A 27,989-nucleotide genomic window follows, 5' to 3' on the forward strand; every position below is an offset into this window, starting at 1 on the left:
AAATAAGAAAAGCTGAGAGGAAACCATTCCGACTGCAACAAGAGCCATTCGCGTAGTGCCTGAAAGTTTAGAGAGAGATAGAGGCGAGCTTGCAGCAAGCTTGACTTGAGTACGCGCTTGGGAGAGGTGAGATAAAGAAAAAGACGAAAATCTCTCCGTCTTCGGAGGGTGGAGAGAGAGAGAAACGCGATCCGTAGGGAGAACGGGTACGTGGAGGGGATGCTCGAGGGGATGAAAGAGGACGAGAACAGAGCGCGAAATTCGGCGCAGGCGGGTGAAATGGCCACGTGAGCCCGCGAAATTGGTGAGCTGGGGACGCACGGCGTCGCGACGCTCAGTGCCGCGCGCGACTTTACACGCGACGCAAGCTCGACCTAAACTTACCCCGATCCGTCAGGATCAGGTGAACGCGATGAACGACAATCGTTCGATCGTTCAGATGTTATGGAGAAATTTCGAGGGATGGTAAGGACGTGATCATTTCATCCGCGTGATTATTCTCCTCCTGGGTTAAAACGAGGACTAAAAAAAAGAAAAAAGGAACCGATCGTCAAAATTATGTCTGTTGTTGTAATTGTTCCCATCGCGTCGCACTGCTTTCGATTCTTCCGAGGAATAACGTGCTGGCCACATCGAAATACCCGTAACTAGTAAAATAAATTGAAGATTTTTAAAAACAGGGAAGAATCGAGCGATCAATTTTTTGGAAAATGAAATTTACTTTCAAAGAAGACTTTGGAATCAGTATTTGAATGAAATTTAATCTAAAAAATTAATAAAACTTGTCACAAATTTACAGTGGCAACGGAAAAATTTACAGGGAGTTGAAGATAGAAATTTTCGAAAATCTCATCATATCACAGTACGGTGCGAATTCACTCATCGGCCGTTCACTTGCGAATAATAATTCATTCGTTCACCAGATGGATCGATGAACCATTTTGGGAGTTTCGTTCCGAAAACAAATAGAACGAGGTTCGGTCATGATACTTACAGGAACTTCGACGCGTGGTGACGTGACGACGTATACTTATAACATACTATTTCGCGTTGGCAAAGGAATTTTTTGAACGCAATCGAAGAAAAATTGAATAATTAATAAGGTAATTCAACGCAAGTCCTACTCGGTGTTCAACAGCAATATTTCTGAGAAAAATAGAAATCTATATAAGCATTATACGTTTTACGATATATATGAGCGCAAATTAGTAAAATAAATTACAGGAAGTGTAACGTAGCGGAAATGTGTGAAAAAAAAAAACCCTAGTAATAAAATGTGATAACAGTAAATTGAAAATGAATCAATAAATTCAATTAAATCAATGCACACGATAAACGTTGAGTTAATAGTTCGAATTATCGGTTGAATTTATCGGGATACAATTACGCAGTTTCAATTAGGTAAAATTAAGAAACGACAATTGTGTGAAGATGTGTTCGAGTCGCTGAACTATGTCAATATCGAGAGGATAGAACAGAATTATTTGGAATTCACGCAACTACCCAGTGGCGCATATAACTAAAAAAGTAACGATAATAGTGTACCACATATCAATGAAGTTCAGTGTCAGAATATTCGTTAACGCGATAAATCGGGAGAAGAGTTAGAAATTACAAAGCGGTGAGAATCGCTACTTTGGTCTTCGGATGTACAGATAACGAATAATAGAAAACGCAAATTTCAAGCCAGAGTCACGTGATGAAATTGACGTTCTCATAAATTTTGAAACGGTTGGAAGCACAAAAGTTGAATAAAGAAAAAAGGAACAAATTTCTCCACCCGGAGAGCAAAGCACGGGACGACCTACTAAGAGACCAAAGAAATTCCCGATCAGAATTCTCGGCAATTAATTCAGCACGTGTCTCGGAAGATCGGGCGAGGGGGTGGATGAGTACGGCGGCGTAATCGCGTGCCGCGAAATCTTCCCTTTGAACACGTTGTGCGATACCGTCTCATACAGAAGATGGACACTTCGCCGACTCTCAGCTTGGGTGGCTCGCGTGCCAGAGCCGCCCTCCTGGCTACCACAGGAACCGGAAGTGCCGACAGACGGGTCGTCTTTTTGGCAAGCCAACCGAACACCGGAGGACACGATACAAGAACTTGGCCGCATCATTGGTCGCCGCACATGGTGAGTGATCGTTTGCGTTAGGCGAAAATTAAAACTAACAAACCCGTGGCGAAATGATTGAAAAAAAAATCGCAACGACCTTCGAAGCTCGACGAAGCTCTCTATATCTCGCTGGGATTGTTCTACGTTTCCAGCAAATATAGGATACGGTATATCCGCAGTGTGTAGGCGTATCGATAAGCCGAAATCATTATCATCAGACGACAGTGGCGTAGTGGACAAAACCCGAATGATCAGCGTAGATGTCAGTCATCGATATCGGCGCGCACTGGATGGACCGAGCTTAAATGGTCGGTAGCATTGTGTCGTTTGGATGTGTAGAATATTGGAACGAATCACTTTTCAATGGATTTCAATGCGCTTAGCGCGCATATCGACTTCCATCGGCGAAACTATCCAGTTTAGCCCGTCAGTGATACCGGCTGATATAGCGGTGCTCAATGACCGTCCCTGTCGTTCTTCATTGTTCAGATTTGACCGGATCCTGGATTCACGTCTCAGCGCGATTCGCGAATGCGGATTTCAACGCGCCGCACTCTCCATTCAATCAATTTTCACAAAGTTTCGCGAGCCGACGTATCGTCACCGTGACTCGTTCTCCGCGATAAGCTGGATGTCGGAGATCGCTGTTATTTTTAACGTCGTGCGTCAGAATTTTTAATAAACCGCGCGCCGCATTCGAATGCAATGAAAATCTACTACCTAACGCGAGGGTGAATACACCGCGGTTTCGTACCCATGCGATCGGAGATACGTGGTACGGAGATGAAATTTATTTTTACGGATACGGAATGAAATTTCTTCGATATGCACAATACGCGGATCTCCCGGAGTCCTCTGTTTTTACCCTGACAGAACGTCGGCCTTGCATTAAACAGAATATTACACGTAAATATTTTACTCTCCCCGTATTACAGAATTTCAAATTTCGACAGAAAAATCGATGACGCTCGACGTTGAGACGCGACGGAGAGAACGATCTCCTCGCTCGGCGGCATTTCACAAAAATTTGCGCACTCGTAGACGTTGATAAAAATTGTATGAATATATATTTTTTCACGCATATGCGCATGCACGTACGTGGATATAACTACCAAACGATGCACGAACCTCATAAGCGGAGCGGAACCAAGGCTCGATTGCTTAACAAAAAGCCGTAAAATTTCCCGGGCTTTCCGAATCTCCGAGGTACTTTATATATACCGGGGAGGAGGGGGGGGGGGGGGGGGTAACGGGCGTTCGGATCCGCCATTAAAGTCGTTGTATAATTGGAATAACGTGTGGTCCGGTAAAACATGTTACATGCAGTGTACCCGCTGCTGCATTTCCTACATATGGGTATAACTACTTGGAGCCGTGTACATACGTACGTACGTACGTACTAACATTGGTCCATTTAACTTGAAACTATGTGTCTTGTTCCTCGCCTTGTTGCCGGGATTGCAAGTTAACTATATACGATTTTTACGATTTTCTACGATTTCTGTAACGGCTGACCAAACGAATTGTGTGGTACGTTCTTCGCGTATACCTATACAGGGATTGTACCCGTACGTATATGGAACGTTTTATGGATCGTCTCGTGTTGCGGAATTGCCGAGGAACCTGTGCATACGAACACCCTTTACATATAAATCCTTGCATAATTTTACCGGGGTAAGATTTCATTTCCTTTGCGTAACAGACGTCGTTATCCGAGGGTCTGCGGTGTTAACCCTATTATCGGGGTAGAGAACAACCGGATGATGACTACTGACGTTCGCCGAAACTTCCAAATGCACGTTATTTTTATTCAAATTTTTCATCGCACGAGCAATCGCAGATCGAGAACGAACGAACAAGTCGAATCCAAACGGTCGGCGGTTATCGCGGATCAAAATATTATGCGCAATTATAACGACCAATGGACGAGATACGATGTTTGTGCGGTTCGGTTTACTTTTGACTCGAAACTCCCTGCCCAGTATAGCGTCGCTTTTCGCCGGGCTAACATCGTAGAGGTAATCAAAGATAAATATTGTTCGTCGGAGATAGCGGAATGGCGAGAACCCGGAGATTTTCGAGTTGTTGCACGGGATAAACCTCCGAGTGAATTATGTGTTTGTTTTTGTTAATTGCTAATTAACCGGGTAATTGTGTCTCCGCAATGACTGCGCGACGAACAAAGGATTCCAAGTGAGTGGAAGGATTCCAAATACACCCGTGACCTCAGGTCGTATTACATGATAGTAAATTTTTGTTGAATTCTCTTATTAATGTACAATTTTTGTACGTCTGCCGAACTTGGACGGTAAACAATTAACGAAGTCGGTCCCGTGTCGTGTGATTCTTTTTTTCTTTCTTGTTTTTTTTTTTTCCTAATCTGTGCCGGAGTATCTCGACGTCTTTTAATCAAGGCAGGTAATTAAATGCTTTGGGTAATTAACCTGCGGCGCCGTCGGATCGCATGCGCTTTTTATAAGACCGTGTTCAGAGATTACCACCCTGTGCAGGGTGTGAACTATGAATATCTTAAAACGCAGTTCAGTCGCTTGACGTGTTGATTAAGAAAAAATTTCGAAAAATCGTTCGAAAACGGACGTCAACGTGGCGCGAGAAGCTGCTCATCCCCGAATTTTTTGAATATCGAACTCGAATTGAGTTAATCGTGTTCACAGAAAACACCGAATAATTTTTTTTATCACAAATATTTGAACTGCGGCACTCGGAAAAAGGAAATTCTCTTCGCTGGTCGTAAATCACACTTTTACACTCGGATGAAATTTCCTCGTGGACGTTATACCGGCCGGGGAAACGTATGCGCGTGCAAAAAATTGCGATACGTAGCAACCGTGTACCTGATATGCACGATACGACTTCCATATTTATTAGCGGTAGGATATGACGGTCGATAGATTTCCTCAGCTGCAGGAGTAATTCGACGTGCGCCAAGAGCGTGGAAAGATTAGCTGGATCTGGAAACGAATCGAGTAGACCTCATCGCCCGGAGTGTCGAGGAAATGATTTTTCGTCTCGTCGAAGTAGATTCGCTCTCTTCTTTTTTCCGCATTAAGATTCGGCGGAATAACGAGGTATCGGGAGAATTTAGTTTCGAACACGTCCTTTGCCTCGTTCGATTGTCCGAACTGTCGTTAGCACATTGCGTGCATTTTGCGAAAATAAAAGTTCAGCGAATAAAATGCAATAATATTTCACAAAAATATCACAGAACAAAGTTGTATCCACGCCGCCCCTCGGTCTGCTGCAGCGGTATGACGTATCAAGGACTAGACATAACTTCTCGGCTCGATTTCCCTCCCCTGTAAATCAAGCTCGCTTGGACATTTTTCCACGCTCTCCGCTCTCCTCTTTTTCGGCAAGACTTTTCTCCAACTTACTATCCCAAAGCTTTACCTCCATCCCCTCACCTGCGCTTTTCCCCCGACTCTATCGCTCCCTCCGCTCTTTCCCTCTTCTTTCCCCTTTCGTTTCCCCTACTTTTACCCTCTTCGTCATACCCTAACTTCACCCCTAATGCTATTCATACCACTCTACCTATATCACCGAGCATATCAACTGTTTTGTCAGTTCCTAACCCGACTAACGCTCTCTGAATATATATGGGACTTCTTTCTTTATTAAAATTATTAGCTTAATTCTTCGTGCCGTGAAATTTTCTACAGACATTATTATTATGATATATATTATTTTTTTTTTTTGCTCTCCACATCCAACATCCGATTGTGACGGAGAATTACGATTTCCGTGCATCCCGTCACTCACAAAGCGACCGAATGATCCGATTATTTGTTTCTTTGTCCTCCGGAGAGGGAACTTTTCGAAACCGGCAATTCCGGCCCGGTGAATCATTAAACATTCGAAATCTAATGATCGGTTTTGCGCACCACGTTCCCCGTGTGTGCGTACGTACGTACCTACGTATTAGGATATACCTGGTCTGAAAACGCTAACGCGAGTACACAATCATCAATCTCTACTTGTCCCAAGTGGCACTACTAATTCAGTACCCTTGTCTCTTGTCTCATGTCTCTCCAGCTTCTGAACTCTGTTCACTATCCATACTTTATTGGGCTGTGCTGTACACAACATTAATCTATACGTATGCGTACCCACGTATGTGTACGTGTACGTATACGTGGAGGTTTCGCGACCGACGCCACGGGCTTGGATAAATAGCGGCCCATACGTCACGGTCGAAAGCGAATCAAGATCTGAGTTAAATTGTATGCTCTCGATCAAAAATGGCCAGAAGAGGAGTGGCTGTGTACGTGTGTAAGAAAAAAGTTGCAGGGCATTGACGCTGCTACCGCTACTGGTGGCGCACGGTTTCAAAGAATGTCCGGGTTCGGTACAACATACGTCTAGTCATAAAGCACAGTGATGTTACATCATGTATTAAGTAGACGTATAAAATATAGTTCTATTATAACTACGCAAGCAACGGCAGCGGCAGGAGCCGCCGGTATGAATATAAGTCCTTCTGCGGTACTGAAAAATCGGTTATACCCCTAGAGTCACGGTGCTACCCTCCGGCATTCCTTTGCGAGGTAATTGAATTGGTTTTGTGGCTTTTCAAATGGCCAGATGAATGAAAATTATTAATCGACCAGCTTTACGTTGGATAGCGATGGTGAGCGAGACCGCGCGAGGACGCGACTACTTACCTGTACAGCGCAGTGGGCGTATGGGGTTTATGTTGAGAATAGTTTTTCGTAAAGTACCCAGAATTTTTTTTTTGTAATTTTTGAAAATTCGTAGGCATTTTTCCAGCGTCGTAAGCAACACCTCTTTGTCGAACGGCGCGACGATTGACGATGAAAAAAAGAGAAGAGAGGAGACTTTTGACCTATCCAACTGCACGTGAATTTAATTGTACAACTATAGTGGATAGTTCTGTTTTTTTTTTGAGATCGCAACATCCTCGGTGAGAATCCTTACGTGGCTCTCTCTCGTGTAGATTGAAAATGGGAATTGGCTTCTTTGAAGTGTGTGTGGGGAAACGAGCTGTCCATAATTACCTTAATAATTTTCTGAGATTGCCTCGTCGTCGCTGTGAAGCTATTATAGATAAATCGTATTACAGTGCTTGGTATATCTACGATATAATATACCTCGACGTGAAAACTGAACACAATAACGACCTGCTCGATTCCGGTATCGTCGTGACACGATTGTGGTCGAATTGCGTTTAACTCTACGGGACAAAAGCGATTTTTTCAATTTACCAATTTTTTTCAACACTCCTCCTCCTACCCCCATCGCCTGTTGCGTGGGTCATTCGCTGGTCGAATATCCCGATCGTTTATAACGGTTCCCGAAATCGATGATCTCTATAATTCAAGTGAATTTGCACTTTCCATTTGCAGACACGATATTGAATTTTCTAGTTGATCCGCGTAAATTCGTGATTTCCCACCACCCGTTTTCACGAGATTGAAAATACCTTTCCTTTCCTTTCCTCTCCTCTCCTCTCCTCTCCTTCCCTCCTCGCCCCCGCTCTCTCCCACACCACCGATCGGGATATCCAAAGGATTTGCGACCGCAATTTTTCTCACTGATCGGACTTGATGCAAGGTCTGAATTAGATCATACCAGGATCTAAAAAGCTTGATTTTTCATTCGATCGTTTAGCGGTTATAAAATGATTTGCACTTTTTTTTCTTTTTCAATTTTCTAACAAAGCAAAACGAAGGTGAATTCGGCGTCTCCAAACTGCTGGTCAGGAAATTTGATAATCTTCATCCGTCTATCCGCTATCCAACCTATAGTGCGGCAAGAAATGTCGACTGGGTGTATCGAAACTCTTGACCAGCAGTGTATAGGTATGAATGGCATTCGAGTATCTACTTCACGTCTATACCGAGGTAGGATACGGTACGGATGCGGTAGAACCCTAGAAGCGATAAAGTTTGCCGAGTAGATCGACATTTCATACGTTTATGCAGCTTACGATTACTACACCCTTAACCACTGCAATTTGCGTATATACGTCAATTTAACGTCATTCGATGATATACGGGGTGATTCTGGACTCAGTGCCATCCGTGTAAGGGGCGACGGGGTGAACTGAAGGAAGCAATTTCAGACGATGTATATCATCTACTCGCAGTTGCACACAGACGTTTTACAAGTACATCTCTTCGCGCGAGTTTATCGTTCCATTAACGATCCCATGCTCCGAGCTCAATCTTTTCGCGGTAACGCCGGAATAAGTCTAGCTGATTTTCAATTGTATCGAAAGAGGTAAAATTTTTTACACCCGCGATGATCCGAGTCCAGGATCGCCAGGGGGTGGAGAAAGAGAGAAAGAAAGAGAGAAAAAAAAAAAGGAATTAAATCTCGCTGTGAATTCGAGCGGCTTTTCGCGAGTGCGTATAAATTGTGTTGGCCGCGAACGGCGGACAAGCAGACGGACCTGGGAGGGGGGGTCGAGAATTCAAGTCTGACTAATTCATGGAAAAACGCGCGAAGAGCATCGTGTCACCGGTCGTTAATTTCCCGACAAGCATCAGCAGAGTAGAGGAAACTCAAACCGCTGCTCCCTCCGCGCTGCCGCACGGGGTTACCAAAAAAAGAAAATAAAAAGGGTCGGGACCGTAGGTGTGTTTGCCTATCTAGCTACCTCCTCGGTTTTTTATTTCTCTCTCTTAAATTCTACACAGCTATTATCCCTACGTGTAACGGTACCGCGTCGAGGCGGAACCTATACATTCGTATCTAGGTAAGGCGTCTCCGAAGTCGTAACTATAGAGCGCAATCGGCCCGCGGAGTTATAAAATATGAAACAATAATGTACAGATATTGATTGAACAGCAGCTCCCCGAGAAGAGCGAAAAATTGAGAAACGAACGGAACTGACTAGCTATTTCTATGAGATTCCCAAGCGGGCGAAGAGGGCTGTGAAACTTAAAGAAAATAATCTAAACACCAATATCTTCTCCGCGTTCGTACAATCTGTAAATCATTCAACGTTTCTCAATTATTTTATTGAAGAGAATCCGTCGAGATACACGAGTATAATACTCGTTTTAATACAAACAATAAGAAGCACGCACACACACACAAACACACCTGTATTTTACCGTGGTTATTAGCCCTCGTTTTTCCCCTCTGGATTTTTTACATTTAAGAAAAAGGAAAAAAAAAAGAAGAAATTTCTCCTTCATTTTTTCTTCTCGTCTTTATTTATTTTTTTTTTTTTCTTTCTTATACTTGGAGAACAGTTTTGTACTTTCAGTTGTTGAGCTTTATGCCAACCGCGGTATAATGCCGGTTGGGGTGAAACGGGAGCGATGTGATGGCAAAAGCGAAGTTATTCTTACCGTGGAAATTAAGAATTAAATGGAAAAATGGGTCTCGCGGTTCACCAGCGAGGTCTTAAATTAGATTGCAAGTTGCAGCTTTTCTGAAACTCGAAGGAAAACAAACAGTGTGGAATAAAAAAGAGAAAAAAAAAAAAAAAAATCGTCGTTGTACCTGTTAAAAATGAGCCGGAAAAATATGGGGATCTCAGGGAGTAGAAATAAAAAAAAAAAAAAATTAAATTCGGTGGCTACATATCATCCTTTCCGAACGATTGATCTTTGAAATTTTTTACGTATTTTATGTGTAATATAGTTTCTACAGCACAAATAGGCGAGTGCCACCTGTGCCCGTCGATTAAATAACGTGTTTTTTACGCTTCATCTCCTTTTCCCTTTATAATACGATACGTTTTTCTATACCTGTATACACCGGCCACGTTTCACCGCGTTCGCGAGACGCGCCTTCAAGAATGTCAAAATTTTGACATTTCAGCATTAGTCCGTCGATGTTTATGGCTCTTACTCTTCTCTTCTCCCGCGAACGTGTATATACAGGTACGACGAAAATTCAATTCAACGCCTTTCTCATTTATCTCAAATATATAATACACCGAGTATTTCCGCAGTCGGCAAAAAGTACAAGAAATGCGAAAAAAGTGAAAAGACAAAAAAACAAAGAGGGGAAACAGAAAGATTCCATCGGACTCGAAGCTCTCGAACAGTTTTCTTCTTCGAAATAGATTAGGGTGGGTGGGTAGGTGTGACCGCGACGATTCCGGCGAGGATTTTCTTGCGGCTAGCCACGTCGGGAAGATCCTAATTTTTTGAGTCGTGGATCGACAAGCTAGAAAATTTCGGGGTCGATTCCGCGGTAGACGCGACGGAAATATCGCGTTCCAACGCTTCTCGGTCTTTGCGACGTAGGAACGGATTTTCCTCCGGCGTTTCGTTCGCCCGTATCTCTCTTATAAATATCGGTCTCGACCGTGCCGCGGAGCAGCCCCAAAGCTCCGCCGCAAAGATCGAAGGGGATCCATAACGCGAGGAGTACAATGGCCGAACGTTTTGACGTGCACGGATTTTTCCTCTCCGGGCACAGTAGCCGTTAGAGGCACTAGCGTGCTGCCGCGGCCTCGCGATATCCGGAAAAATGCACTTACAGGTATTGCCCAGAGCTAGGTAGTAGAATAATAGCGAATGGGATGGCCGGTCCGCGGAAGCGTGTAACGTCTACGTGTATTATAGGTATACCGTAGGTAGATCGGGCGGCCAACTTCAACCTACACCGTACATACGTATACTTACCCCTCGTCCACCGCCGTTTCGCGCGTATACAATCTTGCTTCGAAAACCAAAGTCTGTAAAGAAACGCGAAATTTCCCTTCCCGTCCCCCCCCCCCCCCCCCCCTGTTTGATTTTTGCGCGCCAACAACTTCCACGTTGAAAAAAAAGTGGCGGCGTTGAAATTAAAGAGGCGCGTTCATTCATGTAACGGAGGGAATGTGAGCCGTTGAATTTATCGATCAGTCCGACGACACGATACCCGTAAAGTTGACTATCAAAGCTTCGCATCGACGGCGACTTTGCGCCTTTTTTCATTTTCTTTCAACTTTTCTCTCATCAATTCTGTTAGTTACTTCTAATTTGGAAAACACCCATCTGGTCGACCGACACAAAATCGTATGCACGGGTAAAGCGAAACGATCATTAAACGAAAAAACATCGCCGTATTCAATTACCATTCGCACCGACTTCCGGATGGGGTGGGGAGGGATGGTAAACGTTTCCGTATTCTCTTGCTCTTTTTATTCTCCACCCCCAGATATTCCTTAACTCTTCCTGACCCTTTTTCCGGAGCGTCTAACGATTTGGGCATTGCTTTCTCAACGGCAGAAAAAGCTCCCTGCTACCGCTGCTCCTTATTCCCGTATACCAGAAGCTCACCCCCGGGTCTCCTCTCCGGCTTATTTCTAAGAGCTTAGCTTTTGTCGGCGTACAATCTCCGAGCACCCGTTATAGAGCCTCGGCTGTACCATTCTCTCCAGGTCCCACGTTCGTATCTTTCGACCATATACCGGTTAAATAATCTGTTTCCACTGCACACTTTTCACGGTAGGATAGGATTTGCTATTTCAATTTTATACATCCTCATCCTCGATGACCGTTACTTTTTTTCATTTCACACGCCTCTCGAATCGTGCATGCAAACGTGTACCCGCGTTCGAATGTCTTATTTCTCGGGAATTACACGGTATTGCAAACTCGACGAGCTGCGAGAAGTACAGCAGCTTTTATTTGTAGAAGCGCACTAATCCACCGGCGTTTTTTTATTATTTTTTTTTTTTGTTCGTTAAACTTTTTTATTTTCTACGTCACTTTTACCGACGATTAATAACGCGAACATGTTTGCTATTGTTGGAATCTACGAGTAAGTACTTTGGTAGTTTCGTTATTTTTTTTTTTTGTGTTTAATTTTTTATTCATAAATAGTTGATGCCGGCGTAGTAGGCTGACTCTGCGAGCGCATTGAAAGTTCTAACAGATGATGGTAGGCACGAACCTCGGGCATTAAGCTTCTCGGTGATTGGCTTAAGTGATTTCGAAATAATTATAATAATAATTTTCGAGATAGTACGTCACCTCCTATCGCTAATGAGCTATGGTAATGACGAAAAATTTCTACACGGTACTGTAATATTACAACCACACGGCGGAGGTAGCTTTTTGTACGAATAAACATGCATGTATCACACGTCATGTACCTGACATCGATGACTTTTGAACGGAGACAAAAATATATATGTAGGTTCATTGGTGATTTCACAGATCGCGAATTATATATATGGTACAGGTGCGTAGCTAACCGGCTAGAAAAGATCAATAAATATATTAGCGTTAACTGGTGTCGTATACGATGCTCGTTCGCTACAGATCGAAGATCCGATTTTGTGCGAGCCATGTACGTCGAAAATTCTATGTATCCGGTACATAGAGGCGTATGTACCGTTACGGGTACATACCTGTACAGGCGTGCGAATGTCGCCCAGATATCCGAACGGGTTAACGAATTTACGGGAAACCACTTTACCATTTGAATCGATAATTGACACCGAACGGACAGTCATCGTCCATGCCCGCTGGTAAGGTAATTGACTACAACACTAATCGACGACAATTATACACACCGAGATAGTAGATTTAAATTCTTCCTCGGCATTCCCTGATCGTCCGGAGAAGGTATTTCAACGACGAAAGTAACAGCCATCGATTCATTCGACGATCGGAGGGATGGGGGTGAAAAATTTAACGGTGATATGTACCTTCCGACCCCCGACGACGTTTTTCGAATCGAGAATTTTTGAAGAGATACGCAGAACGCGTGAAAAATGTTTTTTTTTTTTTCAAATAAAAACCACATTCGTAATTCCAATCGTACTTCGAAATCGAGACGATTCGTAAAAAACCTCACAGAGTGGGGATCTTTTTTTTTTCATCGTCTCCCGTAACTTGTTATAATTTTTAAAACGAGTAATCTCTTTATTTTTCGTTCTCACGTCCTCTTCGTAACACCGTTTCTTTTTAGCTCCTCTCCCTATTCCACCCGCTACGTTTATCCCCAAATTCGATGGAACGACGACCCATAGGTGCTGGAACCGTAAATCAGTCGCGTGCAGCAGGCTGGCTTACTCGCTTAGGACAACACGTCCGTGCCGTCTATATTCACTCACCCCTTTGCCCAGCTTCCTCTCTCGGGCCTCGCGCAGCCTTCACCCCTCTTCCTCTTCTCGTCTCACGTTTTTTTTTTTTTTTTTCAAGCTTCTCTCTGTTTCTCTCAACACATTCTCAACCGTGCGAGCACACCGAACGAGGGGCGAGCTATGTACGTATACATATATGTATGTATGTATATAAAGCTCATATATACTCGCCATCGAATCGGCGAGAACGATGCACTTGGCTCCGAGCAGATTTATACCTCGATAAAATCAAATTCAATTTTAGCCACGCAATTTTTCAGAACACCTTATCAAATACCTGATATTTTATCGCGAGTATGTAACAGATAAAACGGCGGTCGTACCTACCATGCGCGAATTTTCTCACTTGTTTCCAGTTGTTTAACTGAAGTTATAAAAAATTTGCTCAAATCTTACGAAGGTAATGAAAATCAAACGGACTGAGAGAAACGCGAGTTGATCACGCGTAGAGCTGGGCAGAGACAAGCGTAAAATAAAGTCGACGCTACCGCGACGTCGTGGTGGTAGTTTGAAAGGAGTGATCTATTTTCTTGACTTTAACCGCCTTTGCCGTTACCACTAATCATAATTACCCCTTTGGAACGATTGGTTTAACCCCCCGTTTCCAATTAAGCTAATGTTTGTTCGTCATTTTTTGCAGACCCTGCATAACTGCAGTCGCGCCGCACCACCTTCGGTCACACCCCTTTGTCCAATATACGTGTTCCCCGATGCCGTAAATTATTACCGTTTTTTTTCTCCCTCGCTGTTCCTCGAAATTACAGTTAACTCGTACGCCCGACTCGATGTGTATTAGACGAAATAACGGTGCGTAGGAAAGACAGTTGGAAAAATTCCGGACGCATAAATAGGAGAGGTGTACAAGTTTTTCTAGATTCGCGGTGGTGTATATCAACGTAGCGGTAGGATGGTGAGCGATTGCAGCGCTCCGTTACCCCCGTTGGTTGTGTCGGTTCTACCCTTAAATATATATAAAAAAAAGTGTGAAAATCCCTGACTGGTGCGAAATAAATGACACCGATTGTTATCAACCGTAGTGTACAGGTTGCTATTAACAATGGCCCTCCCCCCCCCACGAAAACCTGCAATCTAAGGTAGAAGAGAGAAAAATAGCCGACAGCCAGAACCACAACGTGCATTACATTGGCTACCATACCCATTTGTCTAGCTCGCTGTTGGTTGTTACCTGACTGGCTAGCCTTTAATTTTCACTTCCTTTCAACTGCTCATTGTTCACCGATGACTTTCACCCGGATATTATTATAACCCCACCCCACCCCGTCCGTCCGTGCGCCGCTGCTGCTGCCGCTATACTCTCCCTGGTTTTGGATATACCAATAAGGGGGGGGGAAACAAAACGCGAAGAAAATTGAAAGAATCTAAATATCACGTGATAGAAACAAATTAAATTTAGAACATTCGTATAATGCCCTTCCCCTACTGCTCGAGCTCGAGGTAATTGGAGCTTTTCCACCTCCTCCTTTTTTCTCCTTCGTGAAGAAAATTTCTTGCCTGACATCCATGCGTCAGAGTTTTTCATTTTGAGTTTTGACTTACTCTGAGTTGTGAATTGATATTTATGTAAAGTCTTTACCACCGAAAAACGGGGAGCAAAATTTGTCCGAATATTTTTCATTTTTTCAACTTGTCGTTGGTCAAAAGATCGGAAGGCATAAACTCGATTGATGACGTGGTTTAGTCGGGGACTCGAGGATCAAAATATTCCCCATCCGGATGATACCGAAAAGACCCTACAGGGATCTAAAAAAAAAAAAAAATGCAAAGATTCCAGAGCTTTCTGGTTTGTTCGTAGGTTTACAGGGCTACTTCTGAGACAAAAATCAGGTATTGTTAGGCTGAAACAATTCGTCAAAAGTAAACAGTTTGAAGTTTTTTTTTTTTCTTTTTCTTCTCTCTCGTCTCAGGATCGTAAATAATTCAAAGTAATGGCCGAAGTTGGCCAATACGTCAAAATATCATCGAGGGAGTTGAGCCATTTGAATTAGCATTCAAAAGCTGTTCGGTTGGGTTTTGGGTGGGTAGGTCAGTCGGGAAAAGGAGAAAAAGAAGGAGTGAGGGTTTGAACAGATATATTAAAATTCCCTGTGCCAAAGGAGACATAGAAAGATCTGTGGAAATTCTTCCCTGACCTCTGGGGACGGTCGTAAATAAATCGTAATTTATTCCGGGGGCAGAAAGTTTTTTTTGAAGCCTTCGAGAAGAAGGTGGATGAAACAAAAAAAAAAAAAAACAGAAAAAAAAAAATTGGATACATAAAAAAAATATTTTTTTTTCAGCCACGGCTGAGGGGTATGCATAGGGGCGGTACATAGCTCGCGAGGAAACAAATTAGGATCATATTTTATACGATCTTTGAATCCTTGGCCGAGATTTTCTCATCATCTAGTCAGTCTTCGTCGTTCGCGTGCGAAAATGAAGGGCAACGCGAGGTCGGGAAAAAAAAAACGCTTCCGTTATCCCGCGGGATGAAACAGCGTTGGATGAAAAGAGAGAATGAACGAGTGTGAAATTCGAACGTGAGTATAGTATATATACGTAATGTGGAATAAAAAGACGCGCGCTTTCGTACGGACGGCATTTTGAAAGTAGGTATATATTTCGATCACATTTGAAAATCGATTTGAAAATGAGAATATAGCCCGTCGTAGAATGAGAGTGCGCGAGTTTTGTGTCAAGATTCAATGGAAGTAGGCAAAAATGGTGGTCGGTCCTCCTCAATTCCGTGACGCCGCCGCCGCCGCCGATGCTGCTGCCGCTGCCTCCTCACTCGCGGGATATATCCCGCGATTCGAAGAATCAAATGTAAGACGTAGCTTTAGAACCGGATAAATTGACTGCTTTTAGGCTCGATGTGTTTCGAAATCGAGAAACGACTTTTTCCCCCCGGAGATTCGTTGGTATGCGAAGGTCTCGTTCAGCCATCAGCAACGCTCCGAGTATACAATACCGCGTCTCGCAAATCAATAGGATCTTCCGATGTAGATATAGGTGCACATAATATTATCCCACAGAACGCACAGTGAGACAACCTGTAAACCTGGCGAGTCCTTTTATCTCTGTCCTACTTTCATTCACCTACCTCGATCACCGCGTTCCTCTCGATCATTAGGGTAGCGCGTAAAGATCTCGGGGTACTTCGGTTCGAATTTCGAGTTACAACGCTTTTCAAATTTCTATGTTACGATTATTCTACGTCCCTCTGAATTTCTTATCAATCGACCGATGAAGAAAAAAACGACGAAAAATAGAAAAGATGAAATGGAAAAAAAAAAGAAAAAAAAATAAGGAAATAGTGGATTAAAAATTCTTGGCACTGAGTTTAACTCGAGGGAATAGTTTTCCTCCGACAATTGTCGTCCGTCGTGCAGGTGTGCTAGCAGAGAACGTAATCTCGATCTAAATTATTCGAGATCACGCTTACGTTAATTCCAATTAACGCTCCACAGCCTCTACTTTCCCCCCCAAGTTGGAACGGGTGCAGCGGCGCCGAAGTCGAGTCGAGTCGAGTGTACGCGGCAGAGGAGGTACGCGTACACACGGGAGGGAGGGGGGGGGTTAGTCGTTGCTCACCTCGTGTTCCCTCTTATCAAATACTCTGTAAATAAACCTGATTTATGCCTACTTTATATCACTTTCGTAATAAGCTCTAATTTCCACTTACACCCGATATGGATGTTGAATTAACCCGGGGGGGGGGGGGGGGAGGTTAATACCAATACTTTTCTCGTTAATTCTCTCTTTATCTCCCGTTTCTGTACAGCCGATCCGAAAACCGCTACCGCGGAGGGGAGGAGAGCGACCGTTTAACATCCCTCGACAATTATCGATCGATATCATTAAACACTTCGCTCTGGAAAATCTAATTATGCACCCAATATCCACCACCCTCCGCCCCCCCGGTTCGTAAATTGCTCGGAATAACTTGACAGCGAATATCAAATAAAATCACCTTGACTTCTGATCCGAATCACACCACCCTGGCCGCCAATAATTACGGTCTCGAATCAGAAGAAAGGTGAACTTTGATCGCGATGAAAAAAGTGGCAATTATATCGCGACCAACCCTTTTTCGAAGTTGGCGAGAGGCGGTGGTGGTTCGACCTCGAATAACGTTTCGAACGATCAGCGGTATCGAACGGAGTACTTCGGGGGGCTAACTTATCCGTGGTGATTGAAAATAATCAATTCGTGATTTCTATCGGATAATCGAGCGGGAGTTCCGGCGGCGCTCGGAGGGCAGCCTGTTGGTCGAATCAGCTAGGCGGACGACGTCGTATACCTTAGCAGGATAAGTGGGCGCGCAATCGATATGGGTCAGACTCTAACCCTAATTTAGTGGACCAAGATATGTTTGAAGCCGAGGTGGACGATCTACACCTAACCGTGCAATTCGCTGGGAATAAGTTATTCCTGGGCCATGCAGATACGCCTCGGTGGAGCGGGGGCGAGGGGTGGGGGGTGGTAGAAGGGGGTCCCAGGGATTTGGGGGACTCCCCGCGACCCACAGAAACTCGCAGGAACTCCGGGGTACTCGGTCTCTCCTCCGAGTCCGGATAGGATAGGATTCCGGGTTGGCATTATGAATCCATTAACCAGAAGCTCACGTTCGCGCTACCTCTGGATGGGTTATACCTGTGTATTCCGTACGTACATATGTACGGTACGTACGTACGTCTAACTCGCTAGGTAGATCATCGCCCCTACGCGGGTATGTTCACCCCCGAGACCCTGGTTGCTGCTCGATATTTGTCGAATATATTCATCTTGCATTAAGGGTACCTTCGCGAGACCGATACGCTGTGCAGACGCGCGTATTGGGAGCTACGAGTCACCGAACGATTATAACCCTTCCTCAAGGATTACCCGATTCTCGGGTCATCGGCGATTACCTCATCCGTCGCTCCGAGTTACGCGTTGGACGCGGCATCGTACGCCGTCAAATTCTATCCACCTGGTACGCGCGGTATCCGTGAAAGAAAGAAGGAAAAAAAATAATCCACCCCAAATTTTACTCAGACAGCGACGGTCGACGTTACTCTTTTTGCCCTGCCTCCGCGTGAGAAATTCGAAATGATTTTCGATCCGGATTTCTCGCCGCCGTATCTCTTCGCGGTGTGAACATGAGCTTAGAATTCTGGCAGATATGCATTCGCGCTCGAGTGCCTTTGACTAGAAGGTAAAAGTTAGCGGGGTGGTGTCAAAGCGCGTCGGGGGTTTATATACAGGGTGTAGCGGAGGATACGGAAAGAGGGAAGACCGTGGAACTTGGTCGTAATTCTTTTTGGGGTGGGGGGGAGGGGAGGGATGGGGGGGAGGGGAGGGGAACGCGTTGAAGTCCGGTCACGTTTCAGGGTCTGAGGTTCTTCGGGAGTGCCTTAACCTTTGCTTTCCCCGACGGGACCGCCTAGCTGCAGAGTCTGTTGACACACGGCGGAAATGGCGTAGCCCCCGTCGAGCACGCTGCTTTTCCGAAGTGTCTCACGAACCGCATCCTCGAGGGATACCCACCTAGCGGATGGGGTGTACGTACGTCACGGGCTCTGCACCACCACCACGTATCCGCGTCACACGTCACGATTCGCACTGGCTTTCGATGCAAAAATCTCTCTCTCCGGATGTATTACATCGACGAGCGAACCGCATCGAAGGAACCGCCGCCGCCGCCGTGTGCATTAGACGACGTCCGTGACATCGATCCTCCTTAAAATCGCTTCATTCGATCCGTCATCCGGAACAATAATTTGCCACCGACGATCTCGTAGACGCGAAAGATGAACGTGAGAAAAGGAGCTCGGTGCGGTACGGGGCGAATTTCGTCCTTTCAATTAACCCCGCTCGTAATCACGTGCTCATACAGTGGGTCAAACTGTTCGCTAAATGATACGGTCGCCATACCGGTTTCCCAAATATGACGAAAACGAATTAATAATAACACGAAAGGTTCGCGTAGGTATCTATGTATATATATACACTCGTCGGATGCGGAGCCGTTTCACGGGGTCGTCAGGGGTGAAACGTTTTTGAGATAACGTATCCCTTCGATGTAACGAGAGAGTTTAGTTTAGTTTTTTTTTTTTTTTTTTTAGCGGGGGAATTAACGGCCGTTGAAAATAAGCGGGATTTTCGGTGTACAGGGTTCGGAAGTATCGTGCAATAAAAAGAAGTGCAACGGGGGCGATTCGTTCGATTTTATTTGTTGACTTGTTGTTTTTTTTTTTCGTCTCCCTCTCGACGGTGGGAGGAGTAGGAGGAGTAGGAGTAGGAGTAGGAGTCGGAGGAGGAGGAGGAGGCGATCGTCGTAGAATTCGCCGACGACCTTAGGTGGTGCGCGGGTGAATCAAGCGAGGGTAATTTAGTACCGCGAGAGTTAACAAGCGATATTTCAGTGACCCAGCACTAACGTATTCCAATACGCACTCACGCATATTATACTCCCATAGACGCGTGCACACGTATTATACGTACACTTGGAACACAAGGAATTAAGGTAATATGTAAATGTATGTCTAGGCAGGTGAATTTCGGCGGACACACAGTGTGGTTATTTAGTCAAGCGTGGAGTGACCATTATTCGAATGGCCACCCTCAGTTTGTTTAGCATTTTACAACCAACGGGACACACATAGGACACACATGGTTTGATCAACACACGTTATGCACTCTACCGAAGTTCAACCGGTTTATCCGATTTGCAGTTTATAATGTGGTCAAATGGATACAACGCACTCGTTGTATCCAACGTAAACTGTGTACGACTAACGCGGAAACGTTTCAATCGTTTGACCCATTAATGATACTTCGGTAATACGATCACGCGTGCTCCTCATTTTCTCCTCTTCTTCCTTAAAATCGACCAAACGAAGGAATGTCACGGAACGAGCAAAATTTTTCATCACTTCGAAATCGATCCCCCTTTCGATTTTCGCACATACTTCGCCCCTCCGGTCGCGTATCCTTACGGAAACTCGGTAAGAATAGGCCGAGCAGCGCGGCGGCTATGAAGTGTGTGAAAAATTGTTCCGCCATGCGTGAAATTGGACGTTGGTCCATTTAAACTAGAAATAGAAAAAGTAAAGGAAATTAGCTTTGGTCGCGCAACCGTTTGGCGGTTTGTCGAGCCATACTGTGCCGCATCGTGCCAGGTGTGTCGGATCGTGTGGTCAACGGTAGGCAAGGGGAGATTTTATGCGCTCCAAACTATGTCCACTCGCTCCATGTTTTATCCGTGTATATGTATATAGACGCATAGATATTAGGTGGATATGTGAACTATAGGGTATGTAGAATTGTCCGAACACGTTGGACGTGTGCGGTATACCCTCGGATATGCGGAGGGGGAAAATATACACCGAATTTTCCGAACACCGAACGCACAAATTAGCGCTCGTATGGTTTTCTAAAAAATTTGTTTTTTTTCTTTTTTTTTCATCTCCCTCAAATACGACAGTTCGATAATTTTTTTAGTAACCAGAAAAAAGAAGGAACAATTTTTCCATACGGGTGCGACGACAGATGAGGTGTAAAACTTGAAGGACTGCACATGTTATAGTTGAAAATTGGTGGATGCGCGGAGAAGACGGTTGAGCTGAACGAAGAAGTGCGAGAGGGCCGGAGAGAGAGTTTTCCATTTGCCTGGTAAAAGCAGTAAATTCTTGAGGGGTGGGTCTCTTCAACTCGAAGATGTTATTATTCTTATATGGCATATTCAAGGAAATTTGCGAAGCGTTATAAGATGTTTTTAAGCGGATATACGAAACACGGAACGTTAAGTACCTCTTCCTCCGAATCGTTTTCGCGAAAAAAGAAGTGTATACTTTGGTTTCGAGTTTCTATTTCTCCTCGGGCCCCCTATCCGCCTCGCCCCGGTGTTCACCTGTCAAAGATAATATTTCCTCCACTTGTTTCTAAACTTATACACCATACCTTTATTCCATTCCGCTGTTTCCCTTCATGCAGCTTTACACTTTAAGCTCTAATCTCCGTTGCAGTTGTCTACGCTTCTCCGAACGCCCACCTGATACTCGCGTTCGTTATTTCAAACACTTGAGAAACTGGCCGGGCAAAGTTTAGCAGCTGGTGAAATTTCAAAATCCGACTCTCCGAATTATTCGACGATGATACCCCGGGCGTGAAATGTATGTATAATATTTTTTGCCCTTTTGCTCCGGTGTAAAAATTGAACGGTGGAAAATTATCAACGTTTTATTCTAATTGATTTGATCGCATTTGTGGAACGATAATCGAATGATGCCAGAAATTCGCACAACCCTGCGTCGGGGTATCGCTGGTGGTTTCGTTACCGCAGGCTACGGAGATAAAATACCCCTTTATCAAAATCACTGTTCCGGATTAAAAAGCACCGGTTTTTGGCAAATAAGTAAATTTAATGAATGGGATTTATTTTACCATTCGTGTATCACAGAGAAATAACAATGTGTCGGCTTTCAATAGAGGGGAGAAATAATAAGATAAAAATATGACCAAGTCATATCGTCGTCGGATATCTTTTGCTCTGATGAAGTTTCGTTAAGACTCGGATGTCCCGAAAAATTTATTATCCGGAATCCGTCTGTATCGGTTCGAGCTGTAGCCAATATCGCTGATTCAGCGATATCGTAAATAGAAGTTTAATTAATTCGCCGCTTGAGTAACCCGTAAGGCGAGCGCGAGGGATTATATCGATGGGCGCGTAGTATTGGGCGCCTGTAAATGCGGACTTTGGTGGTCGTCGTGTAGCGTTTCAATACACACGCGTCCTCCGTCGATACATAAATGCACGGCCATGTGCCCCAGTGTCGAAGAAGTCAAACCGGGGGGCCTCGGCATGTACCTATCTACTTTTCCGAATGTGTGCAATAGCGGAAAATACGTGTAGGCAAGTAAGAGAGATCCGAGCACGGTCAGCAAACTCGGAACTAAAACGTTCCCCAGGTATAAGACTTATAGATTAAAGACGAGAACTAGCTCCGCGTGTAAAGGAGGGATACGGGAGTTATTGACTCGGCGACATCTCCATCCTGATATTTACGGGGTCTGAAGCCGAATGCAGAAAAAATAATGAAAATAATTTTCTCTCCGCTTCGAAATTTCGTCAAGCATAAAATTACTTGTTTCTTGTTTTATAATTTTTTTTTTTTCTCTCTTCCGAAATCCAGAAGCTCCGACTCCGCGAACTCGATATGCAATCGGGACACGAGATGGGGAATTTTTTTTTCGGCAAGTATATCGTACTCTCTCGAGATCCGAAGGAAGGAAAAAAGGTCAGGTACCTTGATGACCTGAGACGGAGAAAAGGAAGGGCCAAAGTGTGGTCCACCCCGGGGTACTTGGACCTTGAACAACCGAGGGAGTACTTAAAAGAAGAAATGGCCGCGATAAGTACGAGTATATAACGTAGAGCATGGCAACGAAGAAAGAAGATTTACGCGCGAGGTGAAATATGAGAGGGCCGAGAGAATTGCGTCAGAAAGCCGTCTAAATTCGAGTGGGTCTATATACCCGTACGGTATGGCGCTAGTACCTTCAATTCCGGTTGGGACCTATAGGTATATAACCACCGGCTTTCTTTCCCACCGTTCCTGCCGAACTTAGGCCACCGAGAATTACTGAAATTCACCACGCGAAATCCCTGTTAACGAACTCCTTTCGAATCCTTCGCGAAAATAATGAAAGCGGTTTAAAGTTTTACCCCCGTACAGAGACGCTTCGAAGAGCACGCCTGTTATTGGGACCCTCGCGATACGAAATTTTCAAAACCCGTAAATTCATCGACGATTTTCTTCTCGTTCGACGCGCGTCCGGGTAGCCATGAGACGACTTCTCATTCCCAGATACTATTCGAGTCAATTTTTCACGATCGGATAATACGATCCCACATACAATATCGAATATCGTAATCACAGATTTATCTCGACCATTATTACTTTGGGTCATGGAGGCAATTTTTTTTTCGGGTTAATTAAATTGATATAACGCTATACGATTCACAGGTAACATGTACCTCGTGTTCTCTGATTTTATTAGAAGGAAAAAAAAGCAAAAAAGCGTAGGAAAAGACTAAAAAGGAATATAATGCAGCCACGTGTATAGCGGAGAGAAAAAAAAAACAAGGAGCGAATATTGGGGCACCGGAATCTGGAATGGGTGGTTTATTTTCATCTGATACTTTTATCCGAGGTTGTCCGCCTATCTTTATCCGCGTTTGTCTATCCGCTGCAGGATATATCCTAGGGGACTGTCCATTTATCGGTAGCTTTATTTATTATCCAATGCTTTTAAAGCTATATCCGATACTGCAATTCGTGACATGGATTATTTGACAATATCTATTCTTTATTTGATTAAATGAGTCAGTGGCACAGTTGGCTGTAATGGCGAAACTTCTTTGCCGTCCCTTAGATAAACAAGGAAGCGGTGTGGCCGATCGATTTTTCATATCTTCGGTTACGATCTCGATGACTTCTGATAAAAATCACAAAAATCACAAATACGTATGACAGAAAATCGACGTCGCGACGAAATCAAACCTCCAGCGATTTTCACCGCGACGGTCGAAACCGTCGAGACATCCGTCTCACTCGAAAGTACAGATCGCACCTGAGTTTCTGCACCACCGACAAAATAAGAGCGAAGGCGGAAAAGAAAAAAACAAAAAAAAAATTCAATTAATTTCTCTCGTCCATCGGCGTCGGTTTTTTTCATGCGGGATTCCAAAGCGTATGAATATTTCAATGATTAACAACCACCGCTGTGCGAGGTGAAAGAAAAAAAAAAAACAAACGGAAGAAAATACGATGGAAATGTATACGTACGCACGCGATCAATCAATCGGATTTCTCTTTCGTTATTTTGTCGAATGTCTGTACGTTCCACATGTACACGTCTGGAATCAAATCGTTCGGCAAAAAAATCGAAATCGACCAATTTCATGCGGCGAATATTCAGATCGAGGATGCAATTTCGGAACAAACTGTAAATACGGTTGGCCAGGAGTGCGATTCCTCGCGTAAAACAATGCTCGAGATAACCATCCCTTTCCCTGTCTCCCGCTCCCCTCCCCCCCCCCGGCACATGGTGTAATACCGTAAAATCCTCACGTTTACAGAATATCTATTCATAGATACGGTGGGTACGTGTAGTTCATTGTGTACTTCTATACATTACACGCTCTTTAATTATGTATCGTTCTATTGTTTGATTTTCAATCTTGTAACATATATAATCACTGAATACACACCCTTACGCGGTATTTACGTAACGTGGCGCAATGTTTCGCGCCCTGAGCTTCTTAAGCATTCGGAGTACAATAACCAGGGGGTTGCTTTTTGCCGGGTATGTATTTATCTGTCGGCATGTGAAACACGCGTTTGCGCACGTATTATATTTATACGTTACGCAATTATTGTGCGCGTGTCTCTCTATACCGCACGCATACCTGCTAAGTAACGAGACGATATCTCCTTTCGTTTATTTGTTCGTCGCACGTGGGGCGGACCGACGACGTCGGTCGGATCGGTGGATGAGGCGTACGTAGGTATACACCCATATGTATAGCTATCGTATATTGATGGAATATTTGAGCAACCCTTCGCGGGGACAGATGTATGATGTATCTATATTTTTCATACACCCATGTATTTCCGTGGATATTTTCCACACGGCGGTGCGTTTTATGCGGGGACGAGACACAAGTTGTACGATTTTCGGCCGCGATCTACACACGGGATAACGTGAAAACTTGGATATTTTGATGCGCCAGTATTTCCGGAGTCTACGGAATATGAGAACGACTCGTAAGTCCGTTGATGTGCTTTTTCAAGCACTGGCGTATTTGCGTTACACTGTACATAATCTTCTCTCGCCTCCCGACCGAAAACTCTGCAATTTTTCAACCCTTAATTTTGTCGGCTATCCGCAGCGTTCCGAACACGAACGTTTTATTTTTTGTCGAAATTTTTTTTTTCCATTCCCTATTCGAAATGAACGCGAGTCATTAGAATCGAGAAAATGCTGCAGCTTTTGTTGATCGTCCGTCTCCTTTAACGAATGTGTAGCTAGACCAATTTTATCTTGTCTCGGCAGAGGGTGTTACTAATGGTTGAAAAATACCGCTGCTAAAACTCGCTTCATTCGCCCTCGTGAATTGTTCACGATTTGATCAATAATTTTGAATTCTTTTTCAATTTTGGAAAATCTTATTTATTTTTCATGTTCTAAACTCGACAGAGAACGGATCACGAATAACAATTACGTTGCAATTACAATATAATAATCTTCAACTTTTGAGAGAAAGATCAGCGATCACCGCGAGGCTTCTTAAATTGTCTCGAGCATTGTCTTGAGACCGAAATTACATATCTTAAATCTGGATTGTTCGCGTCTACCGTCTTGTGCAATTTCTCTACGTCTGCTTCTGATTCTTGTGTGAAAAATAAAGCCGGGTAATTCGTTACGTAGCTAAACTTGCAGTATACTATGATTAGTTTGAATGCCAGGGGCAAACTGAACGTGTTGTATCCGGTATACCGGATTTGATACTGTGAGCGGAACATTATAAACTTGTGCACGTCGACTACACGTACAGTTGTAACGTTCACATCCGTACATTTGACTCTTGAAATTGATACAATAGCTTTGGAATTGTGCCCTGAGTACTTTGCAGTTTCTCCTAGATATGAATGTGTACGTTTGTATAGCACGTTATTAGCGGAATGAGGCGATACGAAGATTCATCGATGTTTTGGGATCACAGCTTCCATTTTCCCAAATTCATCCCAAAGTTGGACGCGAGCGAGGGAGGGGAACAGGAAATTAAACTTTACCTCGGATACTTCGGGTTCGAACAGAGAAGCTTTAAATATCTATTAGAACGTGATACACATTATTATACGTCAGGGTGGGTTGGAGAAAAATTTTTTTGGGAAAAAATCATAGAGAATATCTAAAAATTGTCGATTGTGATTGTTTTTTACTTGTTTACTGTTCAAAATTTTTTTCTTATTATTTTTGTAATTCAAGTGTAAAATCAAAAAATGACATGCTCTTTTTTTGACAAATTGAAGTTGAATGAAAAACAATCACAATCGACAATTTTTAGATATTCTCTATGATTTTTTCCCAAAAAATATTCGAAGTTCTCAGTCAACGAGGGGCCCGAGCTTTGCTGGAGTAAAGTAGCCAGCAGCGTAGCGCTTTGTTGTAAGACGTCACCTTCGGGGCTGAGCAGAGGTGACGCCCCACAACAAACCGCGCGCCCGTGGCTACCTGACTCCAGCAAAGCTCGGGCGCCCTCGTAGACCGAGAACTTTGAATATTTCGACCCATGCATGGATTGCAACGAATCAAAGTGGGTCTACGACTAAAACCAATCGATATGTCCTAATTTTTTTGCTCGCAACAGCGAATAATTGATGATTACTCAATCGACTGCACGAGTAGATGATTTTGGCTTTCAGATTTGGATTTCGAAGCTGATTATATGTGAGATTACCCTTGAAGAACCAAAAAATAATTCGATTTTTGAGCAAAAAATAAATCATTTTTTTAATTAGGTTTAATATGCTTTTCTGACGTATTTTGATCTCAGGAATCCGAATCTGGAAGAAAAATTGATCCATCTATAAAATTGACCGAGTTATCGCCAATTTTCAGCTTTTTGGGGTCAAAAATTGAAAATTGATTTTTTAGTCTATCTTAATGTAATTTGAGCTCAGGAATCCGAATCCGAAAGAAAAATTGATCTTTCTTCAAAAATGATCGAGTTATCCCTATTTTTTCGCATTTTTTACCATAAAAATGGAGATATCTCAAAGGGAAAAAATCGTAGCTCAATTTGGACAACGGATTCGTGTTCCTGAGGTCAAAATACATAAGAAAAGTGCCATACGGTCAATTTTAAAAAATAAAAATTTTTGGTCAAAATTTGAAAAAATCGTAAGGGGTACCCCTTGGAAAAATCTCAAATTTTGGGCAAAAATTTTTATTTTTCAAAATTGATCGTATGGCACTTTTCTTATGTATTTTGACCTCAGAAACACGAATCCGTTGTCCAAATTGAGCTACGATTTTTTCCCTTTGAGATATCCTCAAATTTGTACCAAAAAATGCGAAAAAATGGGGATAACTCGGCCATTTTTGCAGATAGATCAATTTGTTTTTCGGATTCGGATTCCTGAGCTCAAATTACATTAAAATAGACTAAAAAATCAATTTTTCATTTTTGACCCCAAAAAGCTGAAAATTGGTGATAACTCGGTCAATTTTAGAAATAGATCAATTTTTCTTCCAGATTCGGATTCCTGAGATTAAAATACGTAAGAAAAGCATATTAAACCCAATTAAAAGAATGATTTATTTTTTGCTCAAAAATCGAATTATTTTTTGGTTCTCCAAGAGTAATCTCACATATAATCAGCTCAGGAATCCAAATATGAAAGCCGAAATCATCTACTGATGCAATCGATTGAGTAATCATTGGGTGGACAACATTTTCGTTCTTCATCATGTGCAAAAAATTTTTTACAAGCTAAACTAAAAACGCGCCGATACCGAAAATCCAATCGAAATGTTAGAATTACGATCGCGTTCTTCCTTCAAATAGAATTTCACCCGATTGCTAATTCCTCAATAGATTGGTCTCCGTGTATTCCGAGTTTTCAGAGTTAATACATTCGTTCCTTCAATCAACAAGATTTTCCAATTCAGAGCTGGCTTCGAAATTGGCCGATCGACGTTTCAAAAACGGAAGAATTTCATTAGAATATGACAGCTGTAAG

General features: G+C 43.4%; 1 protein-coding gene across 1 annotated transcript in view; it reads left to right on the plus strand.

Annotated features, from left to right (window-relative positions):
• The first annotated feature begins 341 nt into the window (after positions 1–341).
• LOC105689167 (delta-sarcoglycan) overlaps positions 342–27,989 on the plus strand; it is a 133,334-nt gene continuing 105,686 nt past the window's right edge. Inside the window, exon 1 of the mRNA XM_048655058.1 lies at positions 342–2,132. Within this exon, the coding sequence (XP_048511015.1) occupies positions 1,965–2,132 (168 nt within the window). The 5' untranslated portion in view covers positions 342–1,964. The remainder of the gene's footprint in view (positions 2,133–27,989) is intronic.

Source organism: Athalia rosae, chromosome 5 (genome assembly GCF_917208135.1).
Source record: "Athalia rosae chromosome 5, iyAthRosa1.1, whole genome shotgun sequence".
Taxonomy (NCBI): domain Eukaryota; kingdom Metazoa; phylum Arthropoda; class Insecta; order Hymenoptera; family Athaliidae; genus Athalia; species Athalia rosae.